This window comes from Cebus imitator, unplaced genomic scaffold (assembly GCF_001604975.1).
Source record: "Cebus imitator isolate Cc_AM_T3 unplaced genomic scaffold, Cebus_imitator-1.0 Scaffold66, whole genome shotgun sequence".
NCBI classification, from domain to species: Eukaryota; Metazoa; Chordata; class Mammalia; order Primates; family Cebidae; genus Cebus; species Cebus imitator.
This window is the reverse complement of record NW_016107381.1, coordinates 3964302-3985461: the sequence shown is the minus strand read 5'-3', so window position 1 is coordinate 3985461 and position 21160 is coordinate 3964302. Positions and strand designations below refer to the sequence as shown.

At 37.0% G+C, this 21160-nt stretch overlaps 1 protein-coding gene and 1 non-coding gene across 3 annotated transcripts in view; one reads left to right on the top strand and one right to left on the bottom strand.

Moving 5' to 3' along the window:
- Positions 1-6314, top strand: part of PDHX (pyruvate dehydrogenase complex component X) — a 79787-nt gene extending 73473 nt beyond the window's left edge. Inside the window, exons 10-11 of one of the 2 annotated variants that reach the window (XM_017530526.2) lie at positions 2713-2777; positions 5277-6314. In XM_017530526.2, coding sequence (XP_017386015.1) covers positions 2713-2777; positions 5277-5535 — 324 coding nt within the window. In that variant the 3' untranslated portion in view covers positions 5536-6314. The remainder of the gene's footprint in view (positions 1-2712; positions 2778-5276) is intronic. The other variant, XM_017530527.2, reaches the window with a different exon arrangement.
- Positions 6315-8252: 1938 nt separating this feature from the next.
- On the bottom strand, positions 8253-8416 carry LOC119471620. The gene has a single exon (XR_005200680.1). It is a non-coding gene; the product is annotated as a U1 spliceosomal RNA (small nuclear RNA).
- Between the last annotated feature and the right edge of the window lie 12744 nt (positions 8417-21160).

The following is a 21160-nucleotide window of genomic DNA, read 5'->3' as shown; positions in this document are numbered from 1 at the left end:
CCTCGGCCTCCCAAAGTGCTGAGATTACAGGCGTGAGCCACCACACCCGGCCAATTCCCTAACACTCTTATCTCATTACCCTGTTTTATTGTCTTCATATGGTTTGTTACTCTTTGAAAATTACCTTGTTCATTTATTTGTTCACCCTTCTGTGTTCCCTACTGTCTGATGCTCACTGTCCATTGCCATTTATCTAATTCTAGAAGAGTGCTTGGAATGCAGTCGTTGCTTGTTGAATTTATTTTAAAACAAATTTCAGTAAAACCTGTTTTATTGAAATTAATTTTTCATCAGTTTGTGGCTTTCCGCAGATTCATCCATGAACCCCAGGTTAAGAACACTTGTACTACACATTTACTTCTTGACCCTCAGTAATCCCAAGGATGCCAGTGTGGGGGCTGTAGGCATGCCCCAGCCAAGTTCAAGTTGGTATTCCCTGAATAAAGTAATGTAGTAACATGCCATGGATCCTGTGCTATTCTTAATTCTTCATTACTTATAACAGTATTAAAAGGCAGAGGCGAAAGTTTACTTTATAAGTACTCAGTAAGTTTTTCTGAATGAATTAACAGGGCATGTGTTATATTGTAAAAATATTTGCTGGTCATTTTTTATTCTTTCAGCTAGATGCTTCAAGTAACATATACCTTTGCTTTTAAGTCCACATTGCCAGGAGAGTCCAATGATAATTACAAATTTATAAAATCGACAGTCCTTCTTAGACTCCATACCTGTTTCAGACTCTTACTAGAGTTCACTGACAAGAATTTCCTGTTGATATATTTAGGATCTAGAGAGTTTAGGTTTTGTGTGTGTTTTGTTTTGCATTTAGTATATGTGCTTGCAATCTAGTTATTAAAATGAATTTTTTGCATTTGTTTCAGTGTGGTAATTCAGGATATATTGAGACCATCTGCCTTTGAAAACTGCCCATTGCTTGCTTTTAGGTTTTATTAGCCAATATTTGGTTTTTCACTATAGGCCACGGTGGACACTGATGTATTCCTGTCTAGATTCTACACAAAAAGCATTTCTAAACTGCCGAATCAAAACATAGGTTCAACTCTCTGAGATGAATGCACAAAGTTCATATATGTATCTTTTCAAATCATGTGAACAGTTACCTTGCTTAAGGGAGGAAAAATGCATTTGTCGATTATTCTCTCTCCTGTTATTCCAAGAACTATATAAGTCAAAGTTCATCTCATTTTTTACTTTGGATCCAAATATTGTTATAAATAACTATATCTAAATAGTATACACCTGTAATCATTTTCATCTATGAGTTAAAGTTAAATAGTTAATCAACTGTGATTGTAATGGTGCCTATGTAATACAAACCCCTCATTTATTTTATCTACCCAAATGACAGTGACTTCATTTTTCCCTACCCTTCCTCTTAATGCATTATTGTTTATATATCATGACTCAACCTCTGTTCCCTTGCTTTTGAAGCACTGAAAAATAAAAATTAACAGAAACATGATTAATTCCAAGTACAAGTGAGAGGAAAATTTAATTAATGTGTCATCTGTCTTGTCTTCTGTAAGATTTTTAGAAATCGATATGATCAAGAGTGATATGAATCAACTGCATCCTTATATTCCTTGTGGCAGTATAAATTGGACTAGCTCATTAAGGAAATGATTTAGCTATAGGATCAAGAACCAAAAGAAGTCTGTGCTCTAGGGCACTGCAATTCCACTTCTGAAAATTTACCTGAAATAATTTAGAAGAAACTAGTGAAACAAATTATAACACTGGGAAATCACCAAGTAAATTAGGCAGATGCATTCTTTAGGAACAAACATTTAAAAATCATTTCTGAAGGCTGACAACATAGAGGATACATATAATATTGAATAATGAAATATAAAATTTTATTTTTTATAACCATTGTGTGAGATTGAGATTGTGGGTAAAAATGAAGCAAACCAGAAAGATAAAAACTGAATATTGGCTGTAGGATTGTGGGTATACTATTTTGGCTGCCATTAGATAATATATTTAAAACACACTAGATCGGTCAGGCATAATGCCTCACACCTGTAATCCCAGGACTTTGGGAAGCCAAGGCAGGTGGATCACTTGAGGTCAGGAAGAAACCAGCCTGACCAACATGGTGAAACTCCATCTCTACTAAAAATACAAAAAATTAGCTGGGCGTGGTGGTGGGTGCCTGTAATCCCAGCTACTCTGGAGGCTGAGGCAGGAGAATCGCTTGAATTTGGGAGATGAAGGTTGCAGTAAGCCAAAGTCATGCCACTGCACTTCAGCCAGGGCGACAGAGTAAGATTCCCTCTCAAAAAAACAAACAAACAAACAAACAAAAAAAAAACACTAAATTGACCAGAATGGATTCTTGTATTTTTTTCTTACAATAAAAAGTTTTATAGGCAAAATAGAAAATTTCATTGCGTACATAGCAAACTCTAAAGCATTCTGCATAGTAATTGATGGTACACAGGGTAATTCCCATTTTTGAAAAATTGTTAAAGGAAGTGATTTTTCTAGAGTTTTGATTAACATTTTTAGTTTTTTAAATTATCTGAGCTTTTGTTCTTATAATTAGAGAAAATTATTTTTATATAGGTAACAAAGTCAAATCAAGGCATATCAGATTGAGAGTGTACCACATACAGATATTTCAAGTGACAAGATCAACTGTATAACATTTTGTTGGTTGTCATACTCTGTTTATATTTTTCTCAGGCTCTGTCAAAGAAAGCAAGAGATGGAAAATTGTTGCCTGAAGAATACCAAGGAGGGTCTTTTAGGTAAAATTTAAACTCTTAATTATTCATAGCATCAAACAGATATAAAAATCCATGTCAGCCTTTCATTTATCTGAAATATTTTTTTAAATTTAATCTAAAAATTATTTAGACAACACAATATGGGGAAATATTCTTCAGACTAGTCAGGCTTTCATATTAAAGCTAGTAGGAACCTATCAGTGTTGAACTAAACGTTCCTTGGACATTGACTAACATGGAGTGATAAATACTATGTATTCTTTAGTATCTGACCTCCACAATATCAATGTCTGTGATATTGCTGTGTGAAACAGCCACTTATATGTTATTATTGCAGTATATAATACTCTATTGTATAAATATACCAGAATGCGTTTTACTGTTGATGGGCATTTGTGTTGCTTCCAGTTCGGTGCTATTACAAATAATGATGCTATGAACATTCTTATTGTTGTCTTATGGTGAATATGTGTACACTTTTTGTTGTATAGACCTAAAAGTAGAATTCCTAAGTTAGAAGCTTCAGTCGATACTGCCAAATAGTTTTCCAAATGATTATACAAATTTATACTTCCATCAGCAGTCCTGAGAATTCCTGTTGCTCCGCATTCTTGCCATTGTTTAATGTTAGGTTTTAAATTTTAACGATTCTTGGAGTGTGCAGTGGTACTCTTTGTGGTCAGTGATGTGCAAATTAATGATGTTGAGTACTTTTCACTCATCAGCCATTTGGTATCTGGTAATTCATGAGGTAAAATACCCATTGCAGTCTGGTGTCCATTTAAAAAAAATGATATATAGTTCTTATTTGCAGTTGCACAGTCCTTTGTAGGATGTATATTGTTTCAGATACCTTTCACACTCTGTGACTTGCCTTTGGGGCTCTCTCTCGGTAATTTTTTTAAGTAAACGGAAGTTCTGAATTCTAATGAATTCCTTTTTATCAGTATTTTTCCTTTTAGTTGACATTATTTGTTTTCTATTAGGATATTTTGCCTATCCCAGAGTCATGAAGTTACTCTTCTGTGTTATCTTCTAAAAGCATTTTACTTTACTTTTCACATGTAGATCACAATTCATCTGAAATTGGATTTTATATATAATGTGAAGTTCAAAGTTCTCTTTTTCCCCCCAGATGGATACTAAGTTTGAACAGCATCATTTATTGAATATTGATCTCTCTTTTTTCATGGCATTGAAAAAGTGTTTATTTAAATATTGGTCCGGTTCTGTGCAGTTTTTTTCCACTGGCCCGTTTCTCTGTCCTTTGTTTACTGCCACCAAACTACAACTCTTGACAGCTGATAATGAAGTCTTCCAGTTTTGTTTGCCCTCAAGATTGCATTCTGGCTTTTCATATTTCCAAATAAAATCTAACATTGATTTGCACACGCGCACACGCGCGCGCGCGCACACACACACATACACACCTTGCTAGAATCTTGATTGTGATTGCATTAATTTTTTTGATGATTTGAGAATTGACATCCTTACAGTATTGAGTCTTCTAACCAGTGAAGATGGTAGAAACCATTGTGTATTCAGTTCTTTGATTTCTTTCAATTATGTTTTCCAGTTTTCTGTGTAGAGGTCTTATATATGTTTCATTAGCTTTATTCTTTGGTATTTTTTTTTTGATACTATTATAAATGGCATTGTCTTAAATTTTTATTTTCTAATTATAGCAACTTGTATATAGAGTCATTTGCCACTTTATGATGGGGATATGAGAAATACATAGGCAGTTTCATCACACATAGAGTATACTTTCACAAACCTAGATGGTATAGCCCACTACACACCTAAGCTGTATGATGTAGCCTGTTGCTTCTAGCCTACAAACCTGTACAGCATGTTACTCTACTGAATACCATAAGCAATTGTGACACAATGGTGAGTATTTGGGTATCTAAACATATCTAAACAGTTTAAAATGTACGGTAAAAATATAAAAAATAAAACATGGTATACCTGTTTAGGTCAATTACCGTGAATGGAGCTTGCAAAACTAGAAATTGCTCTGGGTGAATCAGTGAGTGAATGAAGGCTTAGGACATCACTATATACTACTGTAGACTTTATAATCACTATATACTTAGGTTACACTAAATTTATTTTTAAAATAAAGTAATTGCAATATGACATTTTTCACAGCTATGATGCCACTTGGCAATAGGGAATTCCTCAACTCTATTATAATCTTATAAGAGCACCATTGTATATGTGATCCTTTGTTATATGAAACATGACTCTAGATATAAAATGGGTTTTTTATATTGACCTTTTATCTGACGACATAAATAAATTTACTTATTACTTTTACTAGTTATCTGTAGCGTCTTATTTTTCCTAAGTACACAATTTATTTGTGAATACTAAATTTTCCCTTTTTTCAGTACTTATATATATTTTTTTCTTGCCTTATTACACTGCCTAGTAAAATATATAAAATACATGCTTCATGGAAAGGGGACTTTGATAAGGATGTACCTCCCTCAGAGCTTTTTGTTTTCTCTCTAGTATTTCCAACTTGGGGATGTTTGGCATCGATGAATTTACTGCAGTGATTAACCCTCCTCAGGCCTGCATTTTGGCTGTTGGGAGGTTCCGACCTGTGCTGAAGCTCACTGAGGATGAAGAGGGAAATGCCAAACTGCAGCAGCGCCAGCTCATCACAGTCACAATGTCAAGTGACAGTCGAGTGGTTGATGACGAACTGGCAACCAGATTTCTTAAAAGTTTTAAAGCAAACCTAGAGAATCCTATCCGACTTGCCTAATCCTCAAAGATAAGCTGGTTTCGGCTTAGTTGATTCAGTAGTTTTTACCAAGAAACATACATTATAGAAAAACAACTAGGTATTTAAGTATGAAGTGGATGAAATGTTTAAGGTCAAAGCATTTGACCCAGGGTGTCTTCATTTTCAATTTGGGTTTAATGCTATAAAATAAATGACGATAAACTGTAACTAATAAAGGAAAGAGAATATTTGGTTACTCAAATCCATTTTTAACCTCTGGTGCTGTATAAAGGGAATATTAAACTAGATGCAAATCAAAGTATATGTTTGGCTCATTTGAGCATTTTAGAATATTTGAGAATGTATGATACATGTAAAATAAAAAAACTGTTACAACTCTACAATAATTGTGTTGAAGTTAGAAGTGATCTTCAAAGAGATACCCATTAACTTAGCAGTGGGACCTCACTTTAACAAGCACTGCTCTAGATATACTTGAAGAATTTAATATGTACAGAAGTTTATTCTGGATAATAAATAAGGATCATACTGTATTAGGGGTTATAGCAACATTATTGAATTTTTATGTACATAAAGCCATATGTTTAGGGTGGTTTCTATCTCTCTTGTTTTTCACTTATATAACACTGTGAACTTCTAAAGTGAAAGAAGAAAAGAAGCATGAATGAAAAGAAAGACATTTCAAAAAAATGGTTCAATGAAAAACTATAGTTAAAACATATAAACCTTTCTAGGTAAACCGCTCGCCTTCATCTTGAGTTGGAATATATTTAAATAAATTGTGTTATCTCTTGTCATTTTGTTATTTTTTATTTAAACACAAAATATCATTTCCTAATGCATTTAATTGGTTTTGTATTGTACAATAAAATGTGAGAAAATATAAACGTTTCTATTGTATCTTAAATGTTCAGACACAAAAGTTCAGTAAACCTTGAAGTTGATTAGTAGTTCTTTTAGAACACCTTAAAAGGGGCTCTACAGGAAGAAAGAAGGAATTTAAAATTAGTATGACATTAGGAAAGTATGTTAGAAACTTTGGAAAGAGAATAGAAGACTTATGAAGCCCAACAGATGAGAACTACCCTTTTTATTCCATTAATAATATGAAATTTTCACTAATTATTATAAAGTTTAGAAGAACTTATTTCTCTCTTTTGGCAACTCTGCTATAACTGTCAAGATAACTGTATTTAAATTGGATGATAATGAGTGGTAATTTAATTAACTTGTTACAAAAAGGTTCATGTTAGTATCGGCTGACATGAATCACATACCTGGTACAAGCTGTATGGTATGACGAATTATAAGCCCTGACAAAAGAGCCTTCTAAAATATTAGCACCCTAGTGTATTAATTGTGAAGAAAATGCTTAATCAAACTATCCAACTCAGTTTCACAAGCCATTTTTAAAAAAAGTCTTCAAAACTTTTGTCATATTAACAATTACACCAAAAATTATAACCAAATGCTATTTTCAAAGTAATGTTTTTGTCACATTATTTCCAATGTTGGTTTTAATTGAAATCATTTGATTTTTTTTGTTTATTTGGTTTTGTTTTTGTTTTGTTTTCCATCAGACAGTCTTAGTCTGTTGCCCAGGCTTTAAGTGCAGTGGTGTGATCACAGATCACTGCAAACTTGACCTCCTAGGCTCAAGTGATCCTCCTGCCTCAGCCTCCCAAGTAGCTGAGAACTGCCGGCATGCACCACCATGCCCAGCTAATTTTTGTATATTTTTTTAGAGACAGGGTCTCACCGTGTTGTTCAGGCTGGTCTCAAATTCCTGGACTCAGGCAATCCGCCCACCTTGGCCTCCTAAAGTGCTGGGATTACACAGGTATGAACTATTGTTCTGGGCCGTTCTTTTTGTTTGTTTGTTTTAATTTTTATATCTGAGGAACAGAAGATGATGAGGCAGCCATATATAAGCCTGGCTGAGAGTTCTTCTTTTCATGGACTGACATACATAAACAATAGTGCATCTGTTTCCCTGTAGGTGAAATGGAAGTTAATATTTACTCAGCTTGCCTTAGAGAGTTGAACTGCACAAGGGAAGTAGCTGTGTAAATTTATTTTAATTCTTCATAGACCTCATAACCAGGCTTTTCATAATATCAGCTGCTTCTCATGGTTTGACTTCTCAGCTTTTGGTACAAATTCTTGTTCATTCTAACCAAAAATATTTTCTCTGGTATTTCTGTACTGATTGATGGGAGATAGTTTATGTAAGGAAGTTTTCATTTCTAAAAAGAATTTTGTTGTAGTTTGAGATCAAAATATAACACTGAGAAAGGAGTATTGTATGCTTGGTTTGAACTATGTGCCACACTACCAGGCCTCTTCCACATTATACTACTAATTTATTTGTAATAGATAGGTATCACACTGAGAGGAAATAAAAATAAAATTTTCTGCCAATTCATGTTTTTTTCTTGTCTGAATGAGAAAATGAGTAAAATATTGGGTCTACTTCTAAGGAAAAGGCAACACACATTCCAGTTAATACTTGAATGTGAAAATGTCAATGACTGTTAGAATTTGTAAGTCAAAATAGCCCTGCTTCTCCCTGATTGCAATTTTTAGTTACATTCACTATTTTGTGCCAAATTAAAGTCGTTGATGTATGACTAGCCAGACTCCTTGGTTTGAAACATTACTAAGAACTTCATATATATATTGTTATAGGTATTTCATATAGGGTCGACTGAAACTTTTTTTTTTTTTTTTTTAACCAGGGGGAAGCACGAATGCAGTCCCCCACTACCACAAATTATACAGTTGAGTTTCCCACATTTGGGAAAATCGCAGGGGTCATCACATCCAGAGTGCCATGGATAAGCCTCGCCCTGGGAAAACCACCTTTGTGATCATGGTATCTCCCCTGCCATGTAAGTATGTGTCAAATGAAACTCTTATTTTTAGATTTTTAAAAATTTTTTTGCACTTTCGACTTAATTTTATACTAAATTGTATATGCCAGCCTACGGGCATGATGCTAAATATAAACCTATTTTTTGGTTAAGCTTTCATTGAAAGATAGGTGGTGCTGTCAGTTAATATATTGTAGTGAAAGTGTGGAAGAAAAGTTAAAATGGCACTTAAATGTTAGTTTTCAAGGAAAATGTGTCCTCATTACACATACTGTGTCATGATGGACTTTGTCTCCGGTGAAGTGAAGAAATGAAAGAATCAAGTGTATGGCCGGTAAGAATTAACCATTAATTTGACATGTTACCATCCTGTGGTGTCTTATGAATATATGGGGTGGATGTATTCAGTCAGATAATGCAGGAACAGTGATATAATTTCCCATCTAAAACACAGTCCTCCATGGCTCACGTTCACCAGTATGAAAAGGAGTAAGATTCCAATACGTTATGTACAGCAAACAGTGTATTTCAGTAGACCTTTAAACTTTTCATGAATGGAAAAGGCAATGGCCTTCCTATAAAATCATTTTACATAGTTTTATGTTACAGAAACTGTGTGTGTGTGTGTGTGTGTGTGTGTGTGTGTGTGTGTGTGTGCACGTGCGCGTATGTGTGTGTCCATTGGTTTCAGAAGATCCGGCAAACAGTTGGAGGGAAGATATGGTTTGTCTAGACTTGTCATATTGAAACGGCATGTAATTGAAACTATAAGGTATACAGATGTATTCTGAAAAATTATTAGCCTCTCTTAACAGCAGTCTTGTTTCTTTGATCATGTAAATTTTATCTTCACATTTTATCCTTATCTTTGTTTGTTTGTTTGTTTTGTTTTTGCAACAAGTCCAAGCAGCTTTCTTCCTGGGAAAATGAACCCTTTGTAAATCTCTCCAATTTAACCTCTGTTGTATGATACATGTCATTAAGGGAAACAAGTTTTCATTAAAAGTTGAGAAATTTTTAGCAAAATCATACCTAAAATGTATATTTTAAAATTTCATAGTTTATGAAATTCTGTTACTTCTGTTAATAAAAGATGGGCATTTTAAATGACTCTAGTTATCAAGTGGAATAACATTGATCATAGCGCTTTATAAAGCATAAAGTATTATGGTAATGTAAGATGTTAAATTTAAATTTTTAATCTCATAAATTGCACTTATCAGCTCATCAGTCTGTTTGATTGGGACTGGTATTTATCAGGAACTTATAGGATGATATTTAATAAGTTCTTCTTCCCAGTAGAACTACTGGTCGTTGTACATAACTTTGTTTCCCAAGTTTGCATACTGTTAAAAATTAAGACTATTTTCAGCTTAGTTTCAGCTTTATAAGTTACTACGCTCTTGGCAAAACCTTATTTCTGTGCCTCAGTATTCTTACCTATAAAATGAGAAAGCAAGGGGAAAATTAATCACTGTACTGGTTGCTTATCTTTTTTAATTTCCTCAGTTATATGCAGGAAGTGTTTACTACTTATCAATCATCGTGGATGATGTAACATTTACCTCCCACACAGAATCTCAGAGATTACACATACGAATTCAGAGATTATATAAATTGGCCAAAGCTCGAAAGTACCACAGCTGGGATTGGAGCCCAGATCTCTGCAGCACCAAAGCTCAGGCTCACCACATTGTAAAGTGCAGCCTTCTAAGTTGTGCTGCTGCAGCTGAAAGTTCTGTATGCAAAGATGGTGTTTTCCACCTAACATAACTGAAGGTCCTGAGGTCCTGTTCTTCAGAATTAAAGCTAATGTGTTTACTACATAACCACTCTTAAAATTCTCTATATTGGCTCTCTTTGTACCTTTTCTAGTAAGTGTACAGAAAGTACTGAGGGATTTTTTGTTGTTGTTTTCATTATGAACAGCTCTTAACCTGAAATAACTAATGTGTGTCATCACTTGTACCTCTAAATAGAAGGTTTAGAAAAATAGAAGCATGTGGGGCTTACTGCCTCTAGGTATAAAAGAACGTTCTAGAAGCTGCTACTTTCAATAAATAACTTGATTCTTATCCAAGTTAAGACCAAAAGTGATTACAATAGTTTTCGTTTCCAAGACCCCAGTCTTCTATATTGATAACTGTATCAGTCATGGTCTAATCAGTTAGAGTTCAGTAGTTTATGGTAGAGAAGTTCATTGGGTCACTAGGCTGGATCTCTTCCTAGTTGCCAAGCAATCGGGAAGCAACCATTCAGGACACAGGTAAGCCTCAGCTGGCACGCTGACAGGGTCAGGGTGCCACTGCAGGTGGGAGGCCTGGGGTATGTGGTGTCTGTTGAGAAGACCACGCGGAGGTGTTGATTAGGCCAAGCTGGGGCTGCTATTCTCGACAAACAGCAGGGTCAGACACCACTGGATGTCCACCATTTTGAAGCTGAGAGACAGTAAATTAATAAATGGCACAAAAGCCCAACCAGAGAGTCTGGGAAATAAAATGTAATCTTATAATTTGGAATTATACCAGATAATAAGATAGCTTAAAATGTTGAAATATATTATGCATTCACAATTGTGAATATCTGCTGTGCATAGCTAACATCCTTTACCCGCTATCAGTTTATAGGTAAGTGATATTTACATGCCCAAACATAATTCAGCAAATTCTATAATCAAAGCTGTGCATAGTTGAGAAGAAGGCTTCATTGATTAGGTGACATTTCAACCAGCTTTTTGCATTACTGAGTATAACCCACCCCACTTTTTCTCTGGTTTCTCTAATTTCAGTAACTAAATATTTAACACCCAAATACATAATTCATCAGTTCATTTTTTCAAGACCTTGGCTCAATACCTGACTACACACCACAACAATAATTCCAACAAAGCCTAAAAACTTTTCGTTGGAAGGAAAATTACTCACATGGCATGTTAGTTGTGCAGAGAAAGCTTTGTTTACATCCTACTACTTGCCAAGAAAATATTTCATGTCAATTCATTGGGCCTAAAGAAAGGAATAAACACTTATCCTTTGTTTAATCAAAATATATTTCAGTTCTTCAACTGTCCTACCTCTTATCTGCCCCCTTTTTTTTTTTTGAAGGTGTCTTGTGTGTGCAAATGCATCTTTACATATCTTGATACCCATTGTTTTGTTCTCAAGGTCACTGTCTTTATTTTCAGAGAATCATAAGTATCTTTGGACTCTTGAGCTAACTTGCAAAACTGTAGGAGTAAGTGAAAATCAAATTTTATTTTTAACATTCAGTAGTTTTAATGCTAAAAATCAAGTTAGTATGCTCTTCATTAGTTCAAAATGAATGCTTGAGAGGTGGAAGCCAACTTACACACCTGCTAGTACCATGTAGCCATGAATTGCATAGCTCCCGCAGTTAACTAGATTTTTTTTACTTATTAAATACATTGTTGTGGGCATTTTATTTTGACACCATATTGTCTATTATTGGTAAATTAATAAGAAATTAATAAGAGAGTATTCTGTCTTCACCTGTTAAATACTAGTCAGAATGTCATGATGAGTTTCAGGTATTTATACTTATTATTTGTTTTTGAAATGGAGTCTTGCTCCGTCACCCAAGCTGGAGTGCAGTAGTGTAATCTCAGCTCGCTACAACCTCCACCTCTGGGTTCAAGCAGTTCTCCTGCCTCAGCCTCCCAAGTGGCTGGGACTACAGGTGCCCACCACCACATCCAGCTAATTTTTTGTATTTTTAGTAGAGATGAGGTTTCACCGTGTTAGCCAGGATGGTCTGGATCTCCCGACCTCATGATCTGCCCCCCAGGGTGCTGGGATTGATTACAGGTGTGAGCCACTGCACCTGGCTTTCTTTATACTTTAAATGTTTTATGCACCTTTAGAAAAATGAGAATGGACACTTATGTCAATGTACCTATTTTGAGAGCAAACCCTAATTCCGCCTTTTTCAATTTTTGCTATTTTTACTAGAGAATGCTGAAAGTCATTATTTCTATGAACTGAGAATGCATGAGACAGTGACTTGGACAAAATGGAAACTCAAATTCAGTGGGGTACACAGCTTTTGTGTATTTATTTTCTTATTTCCCAAATGAGTCCTTGCAACTTAGGAAAATACTGAGAGGAATAGCTTCATAAAATGTCTTTTTTTTTTTTTTTTGAGACAGGGTCTCTCTGTTGCCTAGGCTGGAATGCAGTGATATGATCATAGCTCTCTACAGCCTCCAACTTCTAGGCCCAGGAGATCCTCCCACCTCAGCCTCCTGAGTAGCTGAGACTACAAGTGTGTACTATTGTGCCTGGCTAATTTTTTATTTTTTTTTGTAGAGATGGGGGTCTTGCTTTGTTGCCCAGGCTGGTCTCGAGCTCCTGGCCTCAAGTGATCCTCCTGCCTCAGCCTCTCAAAGTGCTAGGATTACAGGCATGAACCACCATGCCTGGCTGTAAAAAGTCTTAAAAATGGAAAAACTGGTACATATAGATTAATAAGTACCATTTTACTTGGGAAGTTATAGGACTTTTATTTTCTAGGTAGATATTTCAGCATTTTTCTAGTTATCTAATTACTTGGTCCTCATTAAGTAAAGACCTTTTCTTCAAATTATATATATGCTGACCATGAAAATGTAATATGATACTAATAGCTAACTTACTGTATTCCAGACATTGTTCTGAATATTTTATACATATTATTAACTCATTAAGTCTTCACCAAAACCCAATAAGATAGATTGTGTTACCAATATTTCACAGAACAGTATTTGTATTTCACAGGAGGCTCATGAAGTGACTTAAATCTAAGATTACACAATGACCAGATTCAAGGCTGGCAGTCTGACCCCAGAGTCTCACAAGTCTCCTTTTAAAATCATGTATTTCTTAAGAAATTTTGGAGTTCAGCACATTAAAAAGATATTTATGAGTTGGGTAATAGCTTTCTTTTGATCTAGCGCACTCAGCCTGTTGAACTTCTCGGGAGCATCTTCTACAGGGATTGCCCATGTCATAGAAATAAGGCTGTGGCTAAAACCACAGTAATTTGACATTTGGTTTCCTTTAGATTTTAATATTAATGTATAGTATATTCCTTTAACCTTCTGCTTCATGAAGCGGGGTGTTAGCTGGTGAGAATTAATAATTAAGAGTCAAAAAGGAAAATAATACCTCAGTGTTCTTATTTAGAGGACAAGTTATAGGGTGATGACTGAAGAGTTCTTTAGTTTTGCTCTGGGATGCCAAGTTACAGGGGGGAAAAGTCTAATAAAATTTTAAAAGGAAAATGTAATAAATGTCCTTGTGGTTGAAAGTACATGTTCTTTCTATGCAGTTAGCAGAGATTGGCAGGTAGAAATACCTCCTTGGTTTTCTCCAGATTATTTTGCAAGTTTAAAGTATGTCACTTGCCCCCTCATTCTTACTACTACCAACACAATTATTTTGTACAGTATTAACACAAAGCTCACACCCTTTAAGGATGCCAGACTGATTGGATTTCCCACTCATCCCTGCTCCAACCCTTTCAGTGTGTCAGTCTGACCCCCACCAAATGCATTCCTGTTTTGAGGGACTGGGGGAATCCTGCTGGAGTGTTCTGTGCCTAGCTGTCAAAAACATACTGATAGAGTAAAAGCACTGTTGTCAAGACTAGCCCATAACATTATGCTTTTTTGTACAATGTTCTGAGGCCAGTCTCTCTTTTATATTGGGTGGACATATGAACATTTTATGCCAGTAGCATTGACTCATTTCTTATTTGGAGGCCAGATAAGTCATCTTGTGTGTTTATTTTTTATGATACCATAAATAAGACATTTAAGCAACTAACCCAAAGACTCCTTTTTAAAATCTCTCCCAGTTGTGGTTTTTAATAAATGAAAAATTGCACTCCCTTTAGTTAGGGAATGACCCTTTAGCCAAGGTTTCTACCTTATGATACTCAGATAACAGATATTTGGTGGACTTTTGCTTTTTTTTTTAAGGGAAAAAATTATTAAGGAGAAGGTGTAGGGGGGAATAAGACTAATATCAAAAAATACTTATGTTTCATGAGAAATATAGAACATACAATTTTATGGAAGTATGTAAAAAAAGTTAAATAGGCACATGCACAGGAGCTCAAGAATACTATGGTCAGTCAGTCATCTCATTTGATGAGAGGCAGAGCTGGCCATTTAAAAAGCAAAATTTAAAGTTTCACAGTATTTTTTTTCCTGCACCAAAAGACACTCAGTGGTTAGTGTTGGTTATTAGCATTGGCCTAAAGACTAAACAAGACCATTGAGTAACAACAGGATTTTTAAATATTCCATATATTTGTCTGGTATTTGTGTTTTATTTCACTTTTACCAAGATGTTTTCAAATACAAGTAATGATTTTAAAGTAATTGTACACAAAACTGTGATGTTCATGTGAACTCCACATGGTAGAAGGCAGAAATCCTCACTGATCTTTTGTTATGTACCCCTAAACATGTACGAGATCTGACCCAGAAGCAAGACAAACTGCTTTTGTTCCCTGCTTCTTCCCCACTGCTCCCAAGGAGCCATCTGATGTGGACTCATTAAAAGGGAGAATATTAGGCTACAGTCCCAAGGCTGCCATCTGTTAAGATTGCTCTCAGTTTAACCACATGACAGATGTGGTCAGATCAGCCTCAAGCCATTCCTACATGAGAGGCAGCCTTCTTAGGAAGGGCTGGATTAGGCACATTAAATTATCTGCCTTGGATCTTAGGGAATTTTTCTTTTCCTTTTGATCTAATTATACAAAGGTTTCTATTCTTTGTTTTCTTCTTGACGGGCTAAGAGTAAACTAAAGGACTGAGATAAGGGTGTGAACCTATGGGATAGAAGCCCAGGAGGCTGTTTAACCTGTTTCTGTTCTTCGCTTAGGCATTAGTGAGCCAGGTAAATGTTTAACAAGCAGCTCTTTGGAGAAGACGTGCATGTGCATATATAACCAATTGTAAGTCTGTTATAAATTTACTGATTTACAAGCAGTAAAATATACAACTTACAAAGAATTATAGAACATACAATACTCCTTATTGTATGTTATCACAGAATGCTTTCCCCGATCTTACAGAACTCTTTTATTTGCAGCCAAGCCATGGTTGCAGTTGATGAATAAGTATGGTTTCTGACCTGATTATTGGTTGCTATTTTCCTTTACACAAAATAAGATAAAAGTTAAAACAACAGTCACGTAAGTTAGAAGTTCACTTGTTTGTCAATGAAGAGAGTACTTTCTTTACTGAATCAGACAACTTTCAAATAGTGAAAGAATATTTTCTCAAATTTTGTGCTATTCACAGTGTACCAGCTACAAACATGATATTTATTGTGGATTGTCTAGAGACATTCCACAATAAATCAATCCCAGATTTGTAGCATTTGCTGATTCCTGTGGTATAAATGCTCTGATTTCAAGCTTCCAATGTAATGTCACTGAGTGTAGAATTAGGAAGAGATGCATAGCTGTACATCATTATGTATTGTTTCTACCATTAAAAATACAATAGAGGTAAAAACCTCAAGAACATAGATAATAGTCAATGACTAGGAAGAGATGAGCTTTGAGTATTATCTTTGCTTTTGATATAATTTATTGAATTCTAAGCTTATATAATTTAGCTTTTAGTAATGGTTGTGTTTAATAACCAGCTTGCAAAGTTCTTAAAAATTTAACAGTCAGCTCTCACAAGCTGATACAAGCCAGCTTCAGTGCACCACTGACCTTAGGCATTCCAATGGCAGTGGTAGTGGGGGTTGGGGGAGACATATGCCAATATGCCCTGCTTTTCAAAATGTGAAACCCAGGGCCCCGCTCCTGGAGATGAGCCTAAGATACGACATCAGGGCTTGAGGTAGGAACCCCTTCAACAACCTGTCTTTGCCAGGTCTTATTCTCTGCTCATCTCCTTCAGGACCTCATGGGGTAGAGGGTGGAATGGGGGTTTGAGGTGGGAGAGAGTTCATGTGCTCCAGATCCTGGGGATCAGCCACTCTTTTCACTACTGCTAACTTGGGGTACTGGGCCAGCCCCCCTGCCATCCTGCGGATATCCCACTGTCCTATGGAAGTGGAAATCAACCCAATTTTTTAGTTCCTAACCAGAAATTAGACTCCTAGAGACCGCTGAGAAAGCAGAACTGAATATGAAAGGCTGTGGGTTAGTTAGTTGGAACCATGAGATATTTTGCTGGGGCTGGCTGCTGACTCATGGGGGAACTTTTCTGTCTCGGTAGCCCACATGTTCAAATGTCGTTGTTTAGTAAAGCTTAAGGGCAAAGTGTGATGGCCTCTTGTGTTGGTGTAAAGCTTACTCAACAAACAAAAAAGATGGTGGCCTCCATCATTGTTTGAAATTAGTCCATGAAAACATAAACTTAAAACACATTAAATAAAGAATGATGTTATTTTTAAAAAGGAGTTTTGCTTTACAAAAAGATTCACAGTTACTTAAAAAATACCCTTCAGGTAATTTTAAATGGTGCTTACAAAATCCTCATTTACATATATGTTTGCAGAAATATACCTATTACATTAAATCTATATTCATTGAATAGTACCCAGAGTCTGTTGCATTGTAACTGTAAAATAGGAAATGTGACCCTAACTGAGGGGATCTAGGGAGGCTGCATACTACCATAAGGGTATATTCAGGACAGTAAACACAAGAACTTCTTTTCTTTTGCTAGGCTGAGTGTCAATTGTAGTTTCTGAGGGGACGTCCTTTTTGTTGATATTGAATTTACTTCTTTCTTAGTTTTCCTTCTAACTGTCAGGCCCCTCTGCTCTAGGACTGCTGGAGTTTCACTCCATACCCTGCTTGCTTAGGTATCACCTGCAGCAGCTGCAGAACAGTAAGCGTTGCTGCTGGTTTCTTCTTCTGTTATCTTTGTCCCAGAAGGGTACCCGCCAGATGTCAGCCTGAGCTCTCCTTTATGAGGTGTCTCCTTAGATATAAGGGGTTTGGGGAGCTGCTTGAGGAGACAGTCTGTCCCTTATAGGAGCTCTCAAGTGCTGAACTGGGAGCTCCATTGTTCAGTTCAAAGCTGCTGGGCAGGTATGTTTAAGTCTGCTGCAGCAGAACTCATAACTGCCTTTTTTCCCAGGTACTCTGTCCTGGGAAGGTGGGGCTTTATTTATAAGTTCCTGACATGCTACTGCCTGTTTTCAGAGATGCCCTGCCCAGCAAGGAGGTAGTCTCGTCACAGTCTGCCAGCACAGGCATTGCTGAGCTGCCGTGGGCTTTGCCCAGCTGCTGTGTAAACTTCTTTGCAGTTTTGTTTACAGAGGTACAGTTAGAACTGCCTCAGTAATGGTGGACTGCCTTGGTAGTGGTGGACTGCCTCGGTAATGGCGGACACCCTTCCCCCCACTGAGCAGGACTGTCCCAGGTCCAGCTGTGCTTGCTGCGAACTCTCGATCCAGAGTGTTTCAGAATGCTGGCCTTTGTGAGGGGGTGGGATCTGCTGAGCCAGATCACCTGGCTCCCTGTTTCAGCCCCCTTTTTTTTCAGTTGAATGGGTGGCTCTGTATCCCAGGAGTTCAGGAGCCAGTTGAAACGGCTGCCCAGATTTCTGTGAGATTTTGTGCGGAGACCCACAGTGCCAGCGGAAACAGCCATGATGGAAACCTGTAGCGCTTTTCAGCCTGGGAATCTCCTAGTCTGTGGGCAGTAAAAACTCGTTTGGAAATGCTGTGATCACTCACCCTGTGCGTTCTTCTCGCTGGGAACTGCACACCAGAGCTGTTCCTATTCGGCCATCTTCCTTTTTACTGGTTGAGAGTCAATTGTGGACAACGTGACTGAGCAAGTAATTTTGAAACTATCTGGTAGTCTTTGTAACACCTCCTGGCCAATGAAGTCACTAATGAAAACTGAGGCATCTTAGCTTCAGCAAAAGTGTTAAAGCTTTTCTTTTAAATGCCTGAAAAAATGTCATAAAACATACATATGAGGGAAAAGACGGTGGGTTGTCATGGAGCAGGAAAGCCATGAAATCAGATAAAGCAAAAGTACCATGCACTCAGAAAATTCTGTTGTTATTTATTAGTTAAATTGGCCCAGAATTCCTTGTGGAAAAATTAAAAGGCTAATATCCACAGAAGAAAATAAAAAGAATTGTTCAGGGATTATTAGCAATCCAGTTGTTTTCCTGAATAGCTTCCAAATCCTGCAGCTACAAGGAGCATCCAAGTCCAGATACAAGCAATAATAGGAGATGATTAGGGCATTACTTGAGCTGTTTTGTTGTTGTTGTTATTTTTTTAGAATAATGACATTTCCATTGGAAAACTTCCTTAAGCTCTATAAATGCGTGATTTCAAAGACAGGATGTCTAACTTGATTTGACAGACTATTCTTGGGCATGGCAAAGAAGTTAGAAACAGAGGCATGTGATTTGTTTTATTAATTTCCCATTGCCTCATCTCTGTGCTTAGGCAATTTACACCTTTGTACTTTAGTGTCTCCAACTTGGAAATGTTGTAATACTCTGTGCAGTAACGTTTTCATGGAATACAGGGAAACAGTGGATCTTTTGATCTCTTGAACTGTGTCTCCCACCTCTTCCCCTACTCCTTGTATTTGACATGTCACATGTGGGGTTTGCTGACCTGTGTCTCTGCCTCTGCACTCTCTATTGTCCCTTCTCCAACTGCCATTTATGCTTCCCTATACCATCTGGATCCCTCATTTTATGACCCTGTGCAAAGAGATCCTGTTCCAGGAAGGCTTCCAGGATGATCAGTACCCTTTCTCCTTCTGCAGACCAGAATATGGAACATGCACAGCAATCCTGGAGAGCTTAGAAAAGATCATGTCTGTAAGTGTCCTGGAGGCGTAGACTGTCTTCATGAATTGGTGCTAAAGAAATGTTTCACTACTGCTACCTTGGGGTACTGGGCCAGCTCCACTGCCATCCTCCAGATATTCCCCTACCCTACGGAAGTGGAAATCAACTCAATTTCTCAATTCCGGTGAACTGAGTTTTCCGGTGCTCTGTGTGCTGTCACTGGGACCAAGAAGCAATGTGAGACGAAGCAAATGGGGACACAGAATCTTACTTTTAGGAAAGTAGCATGAAATTTGTCCTTTCACACATGATACATGCTATATAACAGTTCTTCTCTGTGGCTTGAAATTGGTGGCTCGTCTCTACTTCAAGAAAAAGCTCAAATTTCTTAGCCCAAGGGACAAAACCCTTCATGATTTGGCCATGACTCTTTAACTATGTACTTTGCTGTATCCACATCAACCCATCCATTGTTTGGACTCCTCCAAAATTACTGCTACTAGTCTTTTAAGATTCAGGTCAAGCATAACCTCTTCTTGGCTCTTGGATGTGTTTTTCTGGATTCTTCTAGATTGGGTCAAGCAGTCCTCTGCACACCTGAAAATGCCTTCTCACCTTTCCTTGGAATACTTCCTGCTTTGTTTAGTCATGACCTGAATTATCACGTTCACCATATTGTGAGCTTCCTGAGAACAGATCATGTTTCTTCTTGTTAGTATCTCCAGCACCCAGTTGAGTGCCCAGCACATGGTAATTCCTGAACTAGTGTTTGAATGATATCGGTGGCATTATTTGGTAATTAAAGTTAATGAGTAAGAAGGGCAGGGTCAGAGATTGTCTTGGAGTTCCACTCCTAAAAGAAATCAGAATGTTAACCCATGGAAGAGAAGAGAAAGGCAATAAAATATGCCCCCTGCCTGGGACTGGTGAATATTGGCAATATAACTTGTAACTCAGGTATTCCTAGGAATATAAAGCCTTGGGAAAAAGAAAATTAAAGGGCAAGGAGACACCGAGGATGAACTTGAACAAAAAATTATCATTAAGCAAACACTAAGGGAGAGTAGTCTTCAGTAAGAAATAATGCCCTAAGAATGTGTTAGGGTTCAGAACAAATAAATCTAGATAAAGAAGAGATTGTATTAAAAGTAACCTGTTTTGTTAAAGCTGAAAAGTTAGGAAGGATGATTCATAGCCTTCCTGGGTTACAAAGTACAGTAGGTAAATAAATAGCATAGCAGCTAAGAATCATAGCTTATTATGTGCTTTTGGCTCAAGGGAAAGAAAGGTATTTCATTCACTACAATAGCATGTGTGCCACAAAGCCGTTTGGCTGATAGAATCAAAGAAAGTATCAATAAATAGAATTCCTTCCAAGTTGCAATGGTACATATCAGTTACCACTAGCAGCCTGAAGCTGTGTCTACCAGCACTGTGTTGGTTTCCCCCAAAAGGTGGTAGTAACTTGTGGGTATGCTGGTTTGCGTAAGGACAGTGACAGCCAGAGTTATATGATACTGTTCCCAGCTCAGCCTCACCCTGTGCCAAGAGGATTACTGGTGGAAAAAACCCAAAGGGTATAGAACTGACACTTGGTCATGTTTCTATGAAACTATGGTAAATAAGCATTGAAAAGCGGCACCATTCAGTACCCTGGGCCCTAGAGCAATTAACTCAGAATCTAGATAGTATTACAAGTTCCCATCATTACTTCTCTGTAGTAGACTGGCAAGCAACTTTCCTGGTTTCCCTGTTTGGTTTGGGGGTTCTTAGTGGACCCATTTTAAAAAATAACTAAGCATGTTGTCCTTTCCTCTGCAAAAAATCTCACTCAGCTAGGGTCAGGCTCAATGAAAGACACTTGCTTCTACAGAGCCGCATGCTGGAGATTAGAAAAGGGCAGTCAGGATCTCCAGTTGGCTGTGTTTTGAAGACCCATTAAGTCAGTTTATTTTTCCAAACTAGTCAG